General features: G+C 41.7%; 1 protein-coding gene across 1 annotated transcript in view; it reads right to left on the bottom strand.

Moving 5' to 3' along the window:
• Positions 1–838: 838 nt before the first annotated feature.
• The window catches only part of LOC309593802 (cytosolic phospholipase A2 epsilon-like), a gene marked incomplete at both ends in the record, with an annotated part of 35,707 nt that continues 16,792 nt past the window's right edge, over positions 839–19,753 (bottom strand). Inside the window, 16 exons of the mRNA XM_082318880.1 lie at positions 839–1,047; positions 2,201–2,387; positions 4,692–4,858; positions 5,647–5,838; positions 7,041–7,148; positions 8,579–8,716; positions 9,809–9,923; positions 11,410–11,632; positions 12,595–12,731; positions 13,260–13,407; positions 15,327–15,364; positions 16,508–16,594; positions 16,712–16,878; positions 17,309–17,366; positions 18,172–18,214; positions 19,337–19,377. Of these exons, the coding sequence (XP_082175006.1) occupies positions 839–1,047; positions 2,201–2,387; positions 4,692–4,858; positions 5,647–5,838; positions 7,041–7,148; positions 8,579–8,716; positions 9,809–9,923; positions 11,410–11,632; positions 12,595–12,731; positions 13,260–13,407; positions 15,327–15,364; positions 16,508–16,594; positions 16,712–16,878; positions 17,309–17,366; positions 18,172–18,214; positions 19,337–19,377 (2,058 nt within the window). The remainder of the gene's footprint in view (positions 1,048–2,200; positions 2,388–4,691; positions 4,859–5,646; positions 5,839–7,040; positions 7,149–8,578; positions 8,717–9,808; positions 9,924–11,409; positions 11,633–12,594; positions 12,732–13,259; positions 13,408–15,326; positions 15,365–16,507; positions 16,595–16,711; positions 16,879–17,308; positions 17,367–18,171; positions 18,215–19,336; positions 19,378–19,753) is intronic.

The raw sequence follows: 19,753 nt of genomic DNA, 5'->3' as shown, positions 1-19,753 counted from the left end.
GGGAAAAAAAAATTCTGGGGTGCTTTCTTTTGAAAGCTTCAAAATAAAATGTTAACTTTTTTATATACTGTCTCAACGCAAAACAATCAAAACTGACATAAATTCACAGGAAATTTTGATGTGCTCAAATGACACCTTTCACTTTAAAAAAAATTTTACATGAAAAAATCTTATGCCACTTCCTCTTAAGTTTCTCCTTCCCATCTACATATGATTTATTCACAGCCCAAGAGAGCCCAGGAGGTGGACGCGATTCATAGGGCTGGCTGCATGCACACACTTGTCCCTCTTACATTTCCAACCTCTGCAGCTGCTCTTCAGGACACTTGCAAAACAGAGTTGACCCAGGGATCCAATGCCAGCTTCCAGTCACGTCTCAGGTTTTCTTCGTTTTCCAGGGTTGGATGCACCTTGTGTTACATGAAGAAGAATTGTGGGGAGCAGAAGTTTATACCCCCTTCTTACGGCCTGTAGGTGTGTTGGCTGGGTTGTATTACTGTAGCACTGTGGTGGTAAAAAATTATTTTCCTCTATGTCATACATAATAAGTCAGGCTTAAAATAACATTATTTTTAAAATCTAACAAGGATTTTAGGTAAAGAGTGTTCTACAGACAACCTTAATTTAGGGAACAAAGCATATGTAAAAATTTCCAAGGCAATGTCTTTACCTATAGAGGCCACTTCTTGGGAATGGAAAAAACCCAACAAACCACTGAGCCACCTGGGGCAGTTTCTTTCTGTAGTGCAGAACGGTCAGTGTTCAAAAAGCTATGTCCCTTCTGTGTCCTAGAGCATGAAAAATTCCTCTGAGAAGATAGGGGCAGTTGAACAGGTGATTAGCACATGTTTTGCCTTCTCCTTTGCATCGCTATCTGCAAGGCCTGCATAATCATCTGTGAGTTGTTCAAGATGTTGTATTCACTGAGGTTCAGCAGCCGGCGGTAATTCTCATCGGTATACCTGACCGAGAACATGCAGTAGGGGGAACAGCGACTGGTCAAATCAAGTTGTCCTCCCTCCATCTCTGAGCAACAGCGTTTGACACCTGGAGAGAAAGAGAAGTTGCTGCTGTGACGTATATCTCAGTCAGTGACAAGCTGTCCACAGCAGCCCGAAGAGGGGGATTTTTCTCCAGAAGAAAATTCACAGTGTTTAAATGCACAAATAATGCAGGTCATGTATCCCCACCCTATGTCAAGAGGACATTGTGTGCCTGAAGTGATGAGGGCAGAAGGGAAAAGTGAGGAACGGCATTGTAATGGTAATCTACAGCTTACTCATAAACGTCTGTCTCATTAAAGCCATGGATCAGTCAAGGATATCAGCCTGAAAGGGCACTCCAATAGCCACCACCAATACACTGCCGGTCTTATCCTGAGTGGTTGGGACCTCTACGAACCCCAGCTGAGGGAGGGGAGTTGCTAGTAACAGAATAGAATTTAAGTGAGAAAGGAGTAATAGAAACATATGGAAATTTCAAGTTCCTGCACCAAATGCAGTCTCAGGGGGCCTCCCACCAGGATGCATCTCTGTCTTTCCATTTCTTGTCTCTCTCAAATTCCACAAAAGCAGAATTTTAGACTTTACCTCCCTGCTACCAAGGAGCGAAGCAAAGGCATCCTAGTAACTGGCACTAAAGGAGAGGAATACAAAGCAGGTGGCCTGACAGAAAAAGAATGACGGGCCCTGAGCACAGCACAGAGAGCAAAATGACTCCTGGGCTGATGCTGTACCAAAAGGAGACACACTGATATTGACATTGCAGGAGTTCAGCCTGAAAGCCAGGTTCTTGCTCCCCCACCATTCATACATGACACTATGCCTCATCAAGTGTAGAATGAAATCCCTGGACAACAGACAATATATGTAGGGGGAAATAATCTGTGAGAGCTATACTTTTCCCAGGAAAAAAACTTACAATTAGCTAGCAACGCTTTATGTTACAAATGGGAGAGAGATGAAGGCAAAGAGCATCCAGAAGATAAGGGCTGTGTCTGTCTTCTTAAGGCCACAAGGATGACATGAATGAACATAGTAGCTTTGGCGGGGATGGGGAAAACAAATTTAATGAGCTAAAGTGCTACTCCATGAACCCAGCCAGCAAAGATAGCCAGCAGCAGAGAAAAAGGCTCTGTCTGAGTCAGGGAAACAGGTAATGGTGTCTTTTGTTTAATGCTTTGCCACTACTTGCAACTTACCAGGTGCTTTGTACTCTCGGAAGGTATCATTCACAAGCGGAAGAAAAATCACGATCGGACATCCTGGCAAATCTGAATCTTGGAAGAGGTAGCACTCCTTCAGATTTTTCTTATCTTCATCAGTCAAAGAAATTTTGGGGAATGGGATTTTCTGCTCTGAGTAGTATTTGCATGCCTTATCTAGAGACTGGAGTATCACAAAAATGGTCAGCATTGGAATTCAACTTTGTTGTCTTAAAGCCCCCAAATTGTTATCTAGTATTAAGGTTTAGTGACTCAGATCCATAGGGTGAGCTCCTTCTTATCAAGGGTTACTCTACACATAATTACCACCCATAGTAACCAGAATGCTAATCACAAGCTGTAAACACAATTTAAGAGTTAGAGAATTCATCCAGGACACTGCTTTTTAAAAAATGGAAGCAATTTGCAGAACTTTAGGGTAAAGCATGTAGTTTTAGTAAATGAAAGAGCCTGTGTTTAATATATTGTATAGAATTAATTAGAAAAGAAAACCACAGCAAGGAAATGTTTAAGGTATCTTATTATGTGCTTGGAAGTCAGGAGATAAGAAAGTTAAGTTTGAATGTGCAATTATGTCTCTGCCTGTGCAGGCATTATGGCACAGTGTTAATTGAGATTGATATTTTACTGACAAAGTCTGAAGTACTAGGCTGTACTGTACCTTTTCCCTGAAATGTTTAATACAATATCATGTCCTACTATGTACTGTGTTATTTACTCTGCACCATCTAATAGTGGACACTATCAAATAGGAAACGGTTTCCTACTAAAGTCCTTAAAATTGCAGCAGCCTTTCTTTGTAAATTAATCTAGACAATGTATGAGGCTGAAATGAAACTTCATTACATGCATGCCTCATGCATCATATGGCTTATTAACTGTAGCACAGCTGTTCTCGTTCACAAAAAACACTTAAGCGGGCCAAGATGCTTAATAATGAGTTTCTAACTAACCTCAGTTTCTGAGACATAAAGACCAAACTTATTTTCTGCAAGGCCTTATAGACAGCTAATTAACTTTATCTCCATGAGACTGGAGTTTCTGCAGGAAGATGCTGGTCATTGAATTTTCCTAGTAGCATCTTATTTGTCAGCCCAGAAATTATCTACCTCTGACTCTCCACTTCACCCCTTTAATATTCTAACTTAAGTCAGGAGAAGTTGCTTCCTCATCTTTATGCATATTCCTGTGCAGGGTCTGGAAACCTGCTTGATTCAGCATAAAGCAGAAGATGCTCTTCCCATCATTCTGGAATAGACCGTGCTGATGTCGTCTTGAATAATTCAACATGCTCATAAACCAGCAAGAGAGATTCCAGGAGTGGCAGGAAGAAATAGGAACAATATTAATCATAGAATCATAGAATCGTTTAGGTTGGAAAAGACCTTTAAGATCATCAAGTCCAACCGTTAACCTAGCACTGCCAAGTCCACCACCAAACCGTGTCCCTAAGCACCACATCTACATGTCTTTTAAATACCTCCAGGGACTCCACCACTTCCCTGGGCAGCCTGTTCCAGTGCCTGACTACCCTTTCAGTGAAGAATTTTTTCCTAATATCCAACCTAAACCTCCCCTGGCACAACTTGAGGCCATTTCCTCTCATCCTATCGCTTGTCACTTGGCAGAAGAGATCAACCCCCACCTCGCTGCAACCTCCTTTCAGGTGGTTCTAGAGAGTGGTAAGGTCTCTCCTGAGCCTCCTTTTCTCCAGGCTAAACAACCCCAGTTCCCTCAGCTGCTCCTCATAAGACTTGTGCTCTAGACCCTTCACCAGCTTCACTGCCCTTCTCTGGACACGCTCCAGCACCTCAATGCCCTTCCTGTAGTGAGGGGCCCAAAACTGAACACAGCACTCGAGGTGCGGCCTCACCAGTGCTGAGAACAGGGGGACGATCACTTCCCTAGTCCTGCTGGCCATGCTATTTCTGATACAAGCCAGAATACTATGGGCTGCCTTGGCCACATGGGCACACTGCTGGTTCATGTTCAGCTGGCTGTCAACCAATACCCCCAGGTCCTTTTCCTGCGGGCAGCTCTCCAGCCACTCTTGCTCAAGCCTGTAGCGTTGCATGGGGTTGTTGTGACCCAAGTGCAGGACCCGGCACTGAGCCTTGTTGAACCTCATACACTTGGCCTCAACCCATCGATCCAGCCTGTCTAGGTCCCTCTGCAGGGCCTTTCTACCCTCAAGCAGATCTATACTCCCACCCAACTTGGTGTCGTCTGCAAACTTTCTGAGGGTGCACTCAATTCCCTTGTCCAGACCATTGATGAAGATATTAAACAGAACTGTCCCCAATATTGAGCCCTGGGGAACACCACTGGTGATTAGTACAGTGAAAAATGTAGGGGAATGCAGTAGTAAAAAACTGAACAGCTGAAATAACTAGTGGTTCTAGGCACTACAGGCTAGATATTTACAAGCAAAAGGAGAGACAACACATGGTAACAAGATCCTCCTCACCGACGTATGTGATCCAGTAGTGTAACTTAAATATATGATGACATCCACTTCCCTCTGTGGCCTTAAAAGTGGCGGACTGCTGGTATTGATGAAAAATCCAGCATCTATCATGCCCAGGTGATCGGTATTTTGCATCAGCTTGTTGGGACGCGAGTCTAACACAGTGTCTAAAAGGAAAATATTTCTTGGAATAAGAAATGATCTGTAGCTATTTTGACAGAAAACAGAAATGCAAGGTGGAACTGACCATCCCAGAGGCCTGGTTTAATTATAATTGCCACATTACTGGATTGTCAAATAGGCATGGGAGGGACTGCAAAACGCCACCAAAGTTCCTGTTCTGAAAAGTCTTATATGTTGAGATTCCAGGCGATATATTCCAGTAACTTATCATACTCAGTGCCAGTAAGCTACTTCTAATACTTAACCTAAACGTGCCTTGCTTCATTTCAATCATTATTTCATCTTTAATTCATCATTGATTGGGACAACAAATATTCCCATCCTTTTTTACATTTGGATTTATGCCTCCCTCTCAGTCTCCTCTTCTTTGGACTACAAAGCCCCATTCCTTTGCAACTTTCTCTCATAGGTCATATTTTCTGGGGTATTCCAGTTGCATCTGAAGTTAGAGGCACAGTCTTGCCAAATTAAGCTTTCTCCCATGTTCACTCTGCTCTTTGCTACTTTAAATTTGGTTCTGTTGGCTGCAAGCCTGCCCTCTCAGTCTGGACCACAGGGATCTCAGCTAAAGCACATAAACACATGCTTATATTTAAAAACAGCCTAAAATACCTGACAACACTGAAGTCTTAGTCTCTTCTCTCTGTTCAGAAAAGAAGTGTTCTTTCAGGAGATTTTATTTTCCCCTGTCAAGCCCAACAGGGTTCTTTCTTAAATTGCCCACGCCAAAACTACTTGAAAACGATGCCTGTTAAATATTAGTCCCCATTACCTTTCCATCGACAGAAGTGCTCGTTCTCCAGGTAGTTGTTATGCAGCTGGTAGCCCTTCAGGAAATTGTGGTGCTGGGCAACGGAGAAGCGGTCAGTCAATGCTCCCCGAAGGGCGCTGGACAGGGGCCCAGGAGGAGTGTACATGCGAGTCCTCAGTTCGTGGGGTCTTGTAGGCAACACCGGATCTTCATCTATACAAGGGGACAAAAATTGATGAACTGTTTGTTAATTGATTTTAATTTCTGGTTATCCTGGTGTGTAGGAGATCTCAAGGGTTGTTCTGGGATGATTCACTAAACACACAAAAACTGTTCTGAAGGAGAGGAGTGGCTGCTGGACAAAGCTCTGTTGATGGTCTTAAGCTTTGGCCTGAAGACAGTTCATTAGAAGCGGCCTTTAGTCCTGGAGAAGCGACACCTTAAGGAAACTAAGCAATTCAGAGAATGTCCTGTCAGAAAGTTACATATCCTCACAGGAAGATATCATGAAACAGAGGCAAGCATGGAGAAAATGAGGCTGAAGCATATGCTCCCACTCAGTCAGATGGGCAACAACAGGGCACCATGGGGTTTATTGCAACAGTGACAGCTTCTACCTGATAATCACCCATGGCTAGATGAGCACATGCTTAATCAGTAGAATGAGAGCATCCCAGGAAAACCTGGGGCCTACATTCATATTTAGAAACTATAGGTAGTTTTCAGGGTGACTACATGGCAGCATATGTGGGTGAAAAGTAGAAACGGCACAAGGCGTGGTTTCTTGAAATCACAACCTGCTTTGCCAGACCAGGTGGCTGACGGTGCAGCAGGAGAGACTTGGTGGTTTCCGTGATTGCACTGATGTATTTCTTTATTTTCGGGATGTCTGTAATTATAATTACTATCATATTAAATGATTTAGCAATAAAACCATGGTTTCTGTATTGCTTCAGAAAATACCCTCTGGGCCTCATTTATCTTTGTGCCAGAATGAATCAAATGCAGTAATTACTGTACTGAGTAACAAAATAAAAACCCAGGAAATATTGATTAACCAACTGATATTCACGTTTATTCTCTGCACAGGAAGTAAAAATAACTGTATTCTCTGCCACTGGTTCTTGGTTCTGTATGGCTGAGTGAGAATGGGCAATGCCAAAGCACTTCCTGAGAAATGTGTGACCCCTCTAAAATTTCCCCTTAAGGACAAAGCCTTCTAATCAGTAAGGTTTTAGTAGGTCTAGTAATTACAGCAGCATTTCCCTCTTCCTCTTAGTCTTTACAGTGGGAGGGGAAGTCGCTGTCTCTTAGGAGGATCCTATGATGCTGGCTTCAACATAGTTGACAGGATGATGCACAAAGGCATCCAGAAGACTAAGTGTCCATAAATGAAAGGCTTAATAATTTCTCACCAACTTCTTCTATTCTGTCTTGTGTCCATCTCTTCCAGAAGTCCTCTGAACTGTGGGACAGTCCCCATATTTGTAATAGGTTCACAGAAAAGATACTGCTCCACATACCTGTAAAAGGAATTAGTGAACACAAGGACACATTCTAACAAGAAACTGGCTTTTTCCTTCTATTTTGACCTCCTGGATTAATTTTTGAATGGGATTAATTCAATTTTTTCTAAACTTTTGGGCTGTTAAATTCCTCTTAACTTTCTATGGCATTGGTTCAGGTCATGCTGCCATCAGTTCTGCACCTAACCTACCGCATGGCTCTGCATCACGGTAAAGAGAGAGAAGAATGGGAGAGAAGTAAGGAGAAAAAACACTCCCTTGAGAAGCAAAATAAGAGCCCAGATAATGCAGATTTCACAAAAACATCCTTTCCATCCCTGTCTTCCTTACTCCAACTTCTCTTTTTCTGCACACACTCTCGTCAGCTTTCATGCACCCTGAATTGTTTCACAGTGGGATGAACTGGCTCTTCAGCCATTTGGTTTGTAAGAGAAGATCTCACACTGCAGCATGTAAAGGCTCACAGATGCAGTGGGCTCCTGCTCTACTGTGCACTCTTTTCTCCATCCAGGATTGCCCCTCTTTGCCTCTCCACAGGGGCACTGGTGGCTTTGTTGACAAAACACAATGCCACGATTTCATCTGCCATTGTAAATTTAAATATATGTCCTAATTAGTCTACCACAATTGGACTCCTTAATTTTCAGTGGGGCACAGAAACCAGTACAGCATACACAGTATGTAGAAAATGAATTTCCCAATAGTGGACCAGGCAAAAAGAGCCAGACCAAGAGGTAGTATTTTAAAGATACTCCTTGGGATTATGGACTATTTAATATCATAGCATGTTTACTGAAACCAAGGACCTTCTAAGCAGCACGAGTGTAAGAAGAGATGACTGAAACTGAACTCACACTGCTCTGTGTTCACCTGCCAGTGATTCTGACTCCTTGGTAAAGAGATATTATTACTTTTACACACAACCTATCAGTACAAGTCAGGGACTGACCAGAGAGATTCAGAGTCCCTTTGCTTCTGGTCTCATTTTTTGTCCTGGGCAGCCTGCATCTTTAGTAGATGGGATTCTCTACATGGAGTTGAAGTAAAACCTTGCAGTGGAAGCACAGCTGCAGGTTTCCTGCTGTCTCAAAATTTTCATAAGTTAAAGTGCATTCAGAGATGAATTGGAAGAATAACCCAAGAAGTGGGAACTATTCCTTACAATGAAAGAATTAATGAGCTTTATCTATTCCATCTATAAGACACAATGTTAAAAAGTTTGTGCATACCAAAACAGTGACAAGAATTTGAAAAAATATGTGGGATTTTTTACTGTATTCTTTTGGACAAACTACCACACACCTCCATTTCCGAGCAGGTGATATCATAGCAGTGTTCAGTATGTTAGACCAGAAAAATCCACCCGTTGGTTAACAGCATTGCACCCCTCCAAAGTGCCTCTGTGCCAGGACAATGCAATACATCACCTTGAAGGTAGCAGATCCGGGATTCGGGGAGCTTTTTTAACAAGCGTCCCATGAAGAACTCGCTTCCGAAATGCTCTGTGCGAACGAACACGCCATACTTCAGAAGTCCCACCTCGTAGGGGGTGAACTCCACCCACTCTGCAATACAGGCACAGCAGGACACTCAGAGGGATCTCAGCTGGGTGTGGAGAGAGGGGCAGCTAGAGCGTACATTGGTCTGACTTCTGTTTGCCTTTGCAAAGCCTTGCTTATAAATGATCGCCCGCAGGGCCAGTGTGACAAAGGGGAGGGAGGACCAGTCACGCTGCTTATGGTGGTGCTGCCGGTGGCACAAGGCACATGCTGGGAGAACGGCAAACCTCCAGCTCTTACACACCCTGTGTGCATGCACCAGCCCAGGGTTCTCCAGCATGCACGAGGTTTCGCTCTGTCCTTACACACGCCACATCTAGGTGAAAGTACTTCCACTGTTACCAATACAGTTAATTTAACTTCCCTTGAATAATTTGGTTATGTACAAAGACAGGTACTCAGCTCTTCAGAAATGATTTTTTTTAAGAGGCCAATTATACTCTTTATGTGTGGTACTAAGGAAGACAGAACTAGTCCTTAACTTTCTCAGTTATCCTCTCCAAGTGAAGTGCAGTTGTCTGATATAACTGCAGTGTCAGCAAAGACTGGGACAGAAAGGTCATGAATTATAATTTCCTTTTCATTCAGAAGTGGTTGATTTTTTCACTTCAACCATAAAAAATGTGATCTGAATTTCTTCTCCACCTCTTCTCCTCCTCCAGCTGCTTCTCCTCATGGAAAAAAATAACCAAAACAATAAGCAAAGGAAAAGATTCAATTGGGAGTAGGTTGGATGCTTTCCCAAACTTTATCATAACTATGTGGTCTTTCTTCATGCTGAAACTATAACTGGGCATTGACAAAAAGCAGTATTTAATTCTCAGACAATTCTAATACTTCTTATTCTAGGTGGATCAGATAATATTTCAAAAATGGCCTTTCTGGCAGGATTTCGACTGTGTATGTCTAGACAGTGAAATGCCGATCTCAAAAAGCTCTTGTATTAAAATTCTAAGACATGGAGATAATGGTTATTTCTCCAAAAAGCAACTAACACACCAGGACTGTTTTCTCCAAGTGCTACCAAGCAGAGAAGAGCAAATCACAGGAATTCAGTTGCCAGTTTTAGCCCCACAGGATCTGAAACATCATCCTTACCTTTGAAATCATTGGTGCTGTAGTTGTCCCGGACACTGACCGACACATAGATGGGCAGCGGGTTTTGGCCATCACAGAGTGCTTCTTGCTGCTCTGAAAGTTTGTGGGGGTCTTTCTGGTTTTGAAGAAAAATGGTTATGTGAGAAGAGATGGAAATGACGCATGGTGAATTCGATGCCCCCAGCGCTGGAGGGGCCGGGCGACTCTGCCCGCAGCATGCAGGGTGTGCCATGGCAGCTCCATTGCACAGAACACTGCAGACACCCACCCACTGGTGACAAACCAGTCTCCCAGGGTCTGGCCTGACTTTGTGCATGGGTTCACAAAAAGACAAGGAAAGGGAAAACTACTTCTGCATACATATCTGTACGTACTAGAAAGTACTGCCCTGGCAAGTAGGAGAAGGGACAAGCTGCCCCTTAGCATGAGGAGCATAGTGAGCAGTCCTTGCTCTCCTGGGGCTGAAGGAAGCCCTTGAGCATGTTGGCATTGAGTTTCCTTTCTTAGTACACAACAGCTATCATAGTCCAGCCTTGCAAGGGGACTGGAATTTGGCAGCAAGTTATTTTCATCCCACCCAGCTTCTTTTCTGGAACAACATATTCTCATTGAAGAAGTTTGTAAAAAACATAAAATCTAATGAACTGCTGACAAATTTAAGAGCAGCTAGTTCTGGCAGATTAGGAAGAGGTTAATGGTTATATAGCAATAGTCAGCACTGCTCAAAGGGAAAGATGCTTGGCTAGACTGTGAGGGGGACCTCATCTAGCTGAAATTAAAAGAGAGGCAGCTATTCAGCTTATACCTTTGTTTAATATGTAATATTCCTCTCTGTATGTATTTATTTTCTGTTTACATATATGTAATACTATATATGTACTTATATAAAAACAAATAAATAAAACCAAATGAATGAATGGCTGAGTGACTGCAGCATTTCTGCCCCCACTGGAAGACACTTCTGTTCAATCCTCAACCACTCATCCCTTCCCACTTCCCAAGTGCCAAAGCACGCATCCTTGAACTGTGGTCCAGCTGGAAAGGAGGACTGCTGTACTGTAGGAGTAGAAAACACTTCAAATAACGGAAAAGTAAATTTGTTATTGCTTGTAAAAATTAATATCACTTAAACCAACTACTGTCTGAGCAGTCCTTCTCATCAAAAGTAAAATATGCACTTGCCTCCAGTGTACCTGCAGATCAAGCTACCTGCCAGTGGATGCAAATCACCAAGCACTCCAGCTGTTTCATGCTTGCGTTGAATAGTTTTCACACTGTTGAGATTACTCTGCTTTGCATCTTGAACTCTTTTTGCATTTGTAATCTGCATCTTAGGCAGATTGCCCGAGATTGCCTCCACTTCTATTTCAATACCAGCCAGAGTTCAAACGGCTGCATCCACAACCTAATTTATTAACATATAGAGTGTGTTTCTCCCTAGGCAGACTATTAAAGGAAATAAAAAAAAAACTTGAGAGTTTGTTGACATGGAGAACTCCACTCTGTTTTGAGGTACATTCTCTGAAATGATGGGCTAGTTTCCTCTCCATTCACTAAGAGAAAAATACATGGTTCTCTAAGAAATGAAATATACATCATACCCCATCATTTAGTAAGTACTCAATCATGAGCCCCCAAAGATCTATAAATGATGTCCTGTATCCCTCTTCTTTCCTCTGACAAAGCTGCTTGTTGTAGTACTTCATGCGATCCATAGAGAAACAGCCCATCTTGCATTTGGTTGCTTGTTTCTGGGCTTCACCAATATGTGAGTCTAGGTCCTTCTGCGACCAGTAGGCATCTCTGTATAAATTGGCCATGGTCCTGAAGAAAGATAATACAGACAGCAAAAGTCAAAAGGAGCAAAAAAAGACTTGAAATTTTGTGCCTTTGGGGACAGAGGTTTATATTTAGGGATTCACTTCTGCTCATACATACTCTGGTTTTGCTGCTCCATCCAGCAGAATGAACACTCCAGAGTTTCTATGACAGTTTTAAAGATGGCTCTGAATGATAAGGTATTTTTTTTATGATGTTCTCGATTTTTTTTTTTAAACAGAACTGGCAGCAGCTTAAGGGATAAAATTGTCAGATGTGTATATCCGTACATTTCTGAAGCACAAATTAGGCAGAAAATTATAATAAATTTTATTTGCTTTTTTTCTAGAACCATAAATCCGTTCACACCAGCTGCTGTCGCTTCGCTTTGTATCGCTTAGTGTTAATCTTATGGTATATCTATGCTTTATTTTAATGCCTCTACCAACCTTCCCTATGTGGGACCATCAGATGTTGAGCAGTTGTAGGCCCTGTGAGCAGAGAATAACACTGCCCAGGGGAACTCAGTCCTTTCCCAAACTGATAGGTTGCAGGGGTAAGTGTGCACTGTCCTGCAGTTTTCTCTGTGTGACCAGTTAGAAAGCAGAGCCAGTCTCAGAAGTTACTGGGAACAAAAACAAATGGGACATCAGTGGAGAGATGAAGAGGCGTGATGCTGTGGGCATCAGTTACATCCACAGTAACTGCTTAGAAACCATTTTGACAAGTGCAATTGTCATATACATATTTAACTGCTGCAAATGTGGAGTTGAAAAGCACAATAAAGAACTGCTAATAAAAAATCGGTGCATCAGATCAAGCTGATATTTAATGACCTGTTACTGAGAAACAGCTTGTTTCTACAGTGTTTGAAGAAAATGTCCTGACCTGGTCTGCTTTCAGAAGCTCCCCTCTGCAAGTGTCACCCTCAAAAGGCCTGGTCAAGCCTCCTGCACAAGCTGGCTTACCACGTGGTGCCGGACAGCCCACTGATGTATGTTACACAGTCCAGGAGATTCAATTTCTTGAGTCCCATGAGGCTGCCATATAGTCCTGTCATAGACTTCAGTCCTCCACCTGTCGTGATGATAGCCACAACAGGGACCTGTAGGGCAGAGGAGGATGGGACATTCACACTGACAGCGTTCAACATGGCATCCCAGACTGCAACAGGGTCTGGCCACCACACGCAGCCCAGGTCCTGATCTCAGAGCCCGGGTCCCTTTTCAGAAGGAAAGGCTCCAAAGTGAAGCAATGACTGCTACTGCTGCTTCCCTTTGGATAAACATGGGTTCAGATATCAACCCAAGCCTGGGTTCTTGCCCATCTCCAGGGCAAACAGGGGCACAGATGAACAAGAAGAAACCCTTCTGTGGAGGCAACAATGTATTTTCTCTATGTTTCCCGCTCCTTTGCCACTTTTTTCTTATTTCACATATCTATTACTACTGTATGAAGATCCACATGCCAGCTCCATGAAGAAATACACTCAGTTCAGAGCCAGTGTTGTTAAGCTACCCTCATCAATGCTGTTATTCCTCAGTGTTGTGAGGTTACTCTAAAATAAATGATTTTTTTTTTTTATATTATATACTTTATATTCAAAATCTACACCACCCCAGTACAGACATACTTCATGATCCAGCAGATCCTGTTGTAGGTGAAAAACATTTTTCAGGGCACTTGCTACATATCTCTTTCTTTTCCCCAGGAAAGCCATCTCCTCTGAACATAAGTCAAACCCAAAGCGCATATCCAGGTCTTGGTGGCACGAACAATTACTAAGATAAAAACAGGCACATATTTTACATATTAACACACCCATATCAATCTTAGGACTTCGATCAAAGATAATCTACAGCACCCTTCCCTTCAAACAGGGTGATGCAATGTGACAGGAGCAAGAGAGAATATTCTAACTATTTTTAAAAGTAAGAAAACGTATTTCAATTAGTAAGCTTAACCAGCAGCATTATACCCCGTTATGACTAATTGATGAAGAAACAATGTACAGTATCTACATATGAAACAAAAGATTTAAATGAATATTCTAATCTCCAAAGAATCACGAGTTTAGAGTGCAAATGGTCAAAAGTGAGTGTATTAATTTCCATTTCACGGGATATTTTCTCATTCTAAATGTAAAATAAAACCCAATTTTCAAATGTTGGCATTTCCAACATGAAGGAGAATTCTCATTTTGAGCAACTCGAGTGGGAATGCATCCCCCTCTAGTGGTAAGCATCGCTGGGGAGGAAACTTATCCACCCGCCTGCCAGGCACAGGTGGCCGTGTCACCATGCTTGCTGGAGGAATGACCTCGGTGACATCCAGCCCCTGGATGGATGGAGATGAGTCACTGATTTTAGTGGTGCAGGATTTCACCCCCACTGCTCTGATCTGTCTGCACTTGCACAAGCTGTCTCACGGGTCAGCACTGGCAGTTGTATTTCATATCAACCTTGACTCAAAAGTTGCAAAGCATAATATTCCTCAGAGGAAGATTTAATTTTAATACGTCATTCTTTAAAACTCCACTGTTGTAGCTTATTTCCCTGGGCATTTGTGCTTTTCCACTCACTAACCTCCCTCCTGTCTCTTCCTGCCCTGCACCTACAAGACATCAATGGGCAAGAGATCTGGCATGGTGTCTTCAGGCCAGAGCTACCTGTGGACTCCCTGGCTGGCCAGTTAGCCCTGGCCAGGCATTGCAAAATGGCAGGGTTTTGCTTTTTCTTTCAGTGACAGAACTTCTCTCTTCTACTGACTCCATAATTTCAATGAAACTAGTAATGAAATTTATTTATGAGATTTCACCACCATCAGATTTGGATAAAATCGGTCAAATGATTACAACTGTATTTGAAATGAAGACATGCAAGGGGAATTGAGTTAGGTGGAGCTGCAAAAGCCAGTTTCCATTGTAAATCAAAATACAAACAAACTGCTTTTAAAGTTCTCTGAAAGTAAAAAAAAAAAAATAAGTGGGAAGCAGTTTTCCTGTCCTGGAATAATGCTGGTTTTCCTATTGTCATTGATCACTTGCCTTTCTGAAATGAATGACAGAAAACTCTGTTTGAATTCAAAATTATGTTATTTTTCCTTTTTATCTCCTAGTCATGCACACACACAAAAAAAAAATCAGTTTGTCCAGTTCTGTGTGTTACATATATCTATGGATAACTGAAATATCTTCATGTTTACTGATGAGTATTAGTGAGCATGTCTATAGACATCAAATCAATAACCACATTGTCTACCTTAGTTTCTATTCAATATACAGTATAACTGGACTTAACAGAATACAAGGTTTATCGCAACTGAATACTGACAGTTAAGAAAAAATATAAGTGTTCACAATTTCTGATCAAGTTTAATGTTTACTCATGTCTCTTCTGGATTTTTTTAGTCAGCTTTGTTCTTTTTGTGAATTTCAGAGACTGACATTGATCAAAAATAATATTATGTGGTCAGAAGGGAAGGGATAATGCTAAAATAAATACATGTTTATCAACATCTATTAATTAAAGCCAAATCTTCCTAAGGCTAATTATGTATAATATCCTATGCATGTATTTTATGTTTTATTAAAACCACGATCTAGTTTTCAGACTGAGAATGCCTGCTTGTGTCATTTCCATGTGGCTAAAACAATATCAAAATCAATAACCTCAGTCTTTAGGAATAGAAGATCTCTTACCAGCTTTGTGCTCTCACATTCAAGTCAAACCTTTTCTCCTGGAAAACAAGAATATGTACTGTAATTTTTTAATTTTCATTTTAAAATTTCTTTTTTCCCTTTCTGTCTTGGGGCCAGAGCTTTGGATTTTAGATTTAGACCCCAGCAAGGTCTGGCAATCGTGAAGTTGAATGTCTGAGATCTCAGCATATATTTCCAAAAGCATTCATTTATCTTTAGTGGAACATCCCTACCCACAGATCTCAAATGTTTCCAGGCTACAGAAACCATGAATGGTCTTGGTATAGGAGGTTTCTGAGACTCATGCAGTAGGTCCCATTTCCCATGTTATTCACAAGCTTTCTGCAGCATCCTGAAATACCATTTTTTGTGCATTTCCTGTTCTTTATGCTCTAATACACAACAGACCTTTAACATCCTGGCTACAGTCTCACAGTGAAGAGACTGCAAGTCTGCATTTGCTTCTGCCAAGACTTCACCCTGTCTTAAAATCGTTATTGCAACCTTCATATTAACTGACAAAAAGTGCTCTGTTCTGAGAGGATGTTTTAATGGCCCTGAAATCTGATGTTCTCTTCACAACATAACAAGTAATATTTGGACAAGACTGTCCCTAATAATCTCGACATCTGTAGATGTTTCTTAGCAGAAACACATTTTTTTATAGTAAGGATCCTTTTCTTCTATTAATTTCATTCAAAATTATACAGTACATAGATTTATTTCAAGCAATATTCTCATTACATTCTTAAAAATCCATATGCTATGTCTAATATTTTCAATATATTTTAATATATTGTCCTTTGAAGAACATGGTTTACTAAGGGCAAGTTTATTGACTTTTTCCAAGCTTCTGTCCAAGGAGCAACTTTCAGTTTGGACCCTAAGCAAAGGAGGGGTCAGTGAGTCTTTAGGTAAACAAGCAGAGATCTACATCATATTTTCTGACATCCTTGTTGGTCTCTGTATCCAATACTGGCACATAATGGAGATGAATCAAATGGAGGGACAACCTGCTTCTGTGGAGAAAATAGCTGGAGAAACAAAGCTCCTGTTTGTTCAAGGTCTGAGAAAAAATCAGAACATTTCTGACCCTCTTAGCAGCCATCTGGGACAATATTACGGGGAATGGTTTCTACTTGAGTGACCTTTTATTCCTAACAACTGAAAGTGATGCTCACCTCTGCAATAGTCATTTTCCTTCCCATGGGCAGTGAATTCAGCATCACGACTGGGGAGCCCGTCTCTGTACTGTACTTACAGGTCCACTGGGAAAACAACATGCTTTAGAACAAAAACAGTAATGGGTTTACCCTCTTCCCCTCCTCCCACTTTCTAGAGAGGCCCTCATGGTTGGTTCATCATTAAGGCCACTTCCAACATACAGGGTGGTAGTGCCTCTTCTTTGGCAACATGACATCGAGTGTTGGCTCCGCATATTTGATATAGTGGAACTTGGTGGGACCTGATGGGCTGGCCACTCCATCGGGGCCCAGTGTGATATCCTGCGTCCCCTCAAAGGAGCCCTTCACGGTGAGGGAAAGCTCTTTCTCTAAAAAAGCAAAACAAAGGTAGTGAGAAATGTCGCTATGATTTAACCAGAAAATTGCGCTGGCTTGATTGAAAGCGGGGTGCGGGTAGCAGAGCTGTAGAGTTTGAACCACAACTTTGTCTAGTGGAAAGTGCTCTAAAGGGAGTGCTGGCAGCAAAGGGAAAGGAGCAAAGCGGATGCTATTTTCATAGGAAGGGGATTCTGAATGTTCTTGCTGTTATATAGAACAGGAATTTCAACTTTAATCGGGTCTAATAGACCTTATTTACATATAGCTAAGGGAGTACAAGATGCAGTCATTGAAGTCTGTAAGAACTTAATATGTTTACCTGGTGTTAACTGCACTGAATACTGTACATACTATTTATTCCACTAATACATCAGTAAGCATGCAACTATTGGTAGATATATAACAAAGCAATAACCTTACTTGATTTTTGCTGCATCTTCTCTGCCACTTCAACTTCCAAGCAGCAAAGTTCACGACACTGTAGAAGACAGAGAACAGGAATCTGTGAGAAAGATCATCACATCCCAGCCTCGTTACTGGGAACTGTGAATCACTCAGCTTTTGGACATGTCTAATTACCTGAAATGCCCAATTCCCTGGCATTTCTCGCTTTTGACCAGTAGCCACTGGCTAAGAGAAAGGAAAAGCTTTGGAGGGAGTTGTAGAGCATGCTTCAGTGACAATGACATATAATTAGGCACAGTAAGAGGAAGATACAAAGAAAAACAGGAGCATTTTCAGGATAGTAGCATAGATACAAAGTGTTAAACTGGGAAAAACATAAATGAAAGATACGTTGCTGAGAGATCAAGAGTAAATAGTAGAAAGGGTTTTCTGAAGAAGCATTGCTATTACCATTTTGGGTTGTTTTTTTTTATGGCACTCACTCATGTAATTATGATAGGTCAATACTTAGTACTGAGCTTACCCACTAGGCATGGCTCATCTCCCAGGGGAGGAAAGGTCTGGGCAGGTTATCAGCAAGTGGCTTCACAGTCTTTTTACCATTGTGTTTTGACAGACAGCAGTACATTTTTTTGAGGGTGTACTGGTACCAGAGGAAAGCTCTGTGTGTGTTGTGTGTTGAAATACAGGACAAATGGAAAATAATGGGATATCAACAATGAACAGGGCAACAAAATATCCCATTCTCAAAGTATCTAAATAGAAAAGAGGGAAGAAAGAGAAAGAACTGGCCTACGGGCTTCTCTAACCTCCACACTCCTTTCCCCTTTATATTAAGGAAACACTTATAGAAAATTTCTTGGGAAAAAGATACATACCACCACGACTCCATTGGTAGCAATGGCTTCATGAGGACCAGAACTGGGAAACAAAATAAAAAACATGGATTTTTTAGGTGAAAAAAATGCCCACTCATCCTTGCCCAGGGTGTTGCCCTTTCTCCCTGTTTAGAAGAATGACAGCCAGAGGGACCCCAGCAGGGATGTAACAAGCTCCTTTCCATGCTTGCTTGGACTGAGCACTGCTCTGAGGGGACTTGCCTCTGTACCAAAGCTGAGCAATATGTATCATGGCTACTTTTTTGCAGTGCAGTCTCATGATTATCTATCTAAAATGGAATCTGTGGTTAGGCAGTCAAAATCTTCTCCTCACTATAACATGTAAAGTATACGTGTTTCAGTGGTAATATGCTTATACATCAGCATATCCCCATTGGAAAGCCCAGTTCTGTGTATTTGTTGGTATGCAAATACCAGCAAAGGGGCACAGGACAGTGGGTACCAATTACATGGGGGGAAAAAAAGGTTTCTAGATCATTCAGGTGAAGTCAGGAGATGGTGTGAGGTGACTTGAATTCTGGTCTTTGCTCCCCATTAGTATGAGGGCTGACCTTAGGCTGGTCACTTTATTTCTACTGTGCCTTAGTTACCTTGTGACAACACAGAGACAAAAATACCGATTCATATGGATGGCAGGCTGACCATGCTGGAGGAAAAACCCTGCACTAGAGCTTCCAACACATTGTCATTGCATTGGGCAGAAAGAAAACAGAATTACTAGTGCCAAAACGGTGCTGCAAGGGAAAATCAAAGGAGCCAGATACACTGAAAATCTAACCGGGATGGTTCAACATTAGGAGTCTGTCCAACGCATAAGCTGAAACAGGCATGGAAAGATTGATAGACATGCATGCACACAAGCCCATGCACACACATTCAGAAATTCTTCTGAAATGTCCCCAGCTAGACAAGTCTGACATTGTGGACAGAAAAGACAATGCTGGGAGGTATGTCTTTGGAAGCAACTAAACTACAGAACAAGCTGACCGGAGGGATCAGCCGGGTGTCTGAGACTGCAGTAATGATGTAGGAGAAGTCTGGCACTTTTTCAAAGAAATCCCACAAAACGTGACTTCTAATGCTATTTCTTTGTTTTAGCATTTAATGATTTTTGCATTTTTAAAATAATCTGTATATCACTTACGCAGCCTCCAATTTGAATTCAACCTCTAGCTCCTCCTTGGCCTGAAAGCAAGAACAAGAAATTAAATGAAGTTATCTACATAATGCTTTCTCCCTTGTCTAAACCCAGGTCCCTGGTATGCAATATTGAAGTAACTGATTGCAATGCATAGCCTGTGATAAATATTTCAGACTGGAAGGTCTGAAACAACATTTCAAACCAGATAGTTTGCCAATTCCTTCCTCACCTCCTTCCTTCTTCGAGGTATCTTCAAAAAAACCTGTAGTTTTATCTCTTAGTGTGAAGCTCTGCAGAAAGACAATTTGCAACTTGCTTTGTCTTCTGAATTCTACCTTTTTCTCCTAACTATTCCTGGCACTGTCCTGCTGTGACTTACTGTCCTTGCTATTAGCTTGGAAGTTAAAGATACTTTCCACC

The sequence above is a fragment of the Platalea leucorodia genome (assembly GCF_965183815.1).
Source record: "Platalea leucorodia genome assembly, chromosome: 7".
NCBI lineage: Eukaryota > Metazoa > Chordata > Aves > Pelecaniformes > Threskiornithidae > Platalea > Platalea leucorodia.
This window is presented reverse-complemented; position numbering and strand designations above follow the sequence as displayed.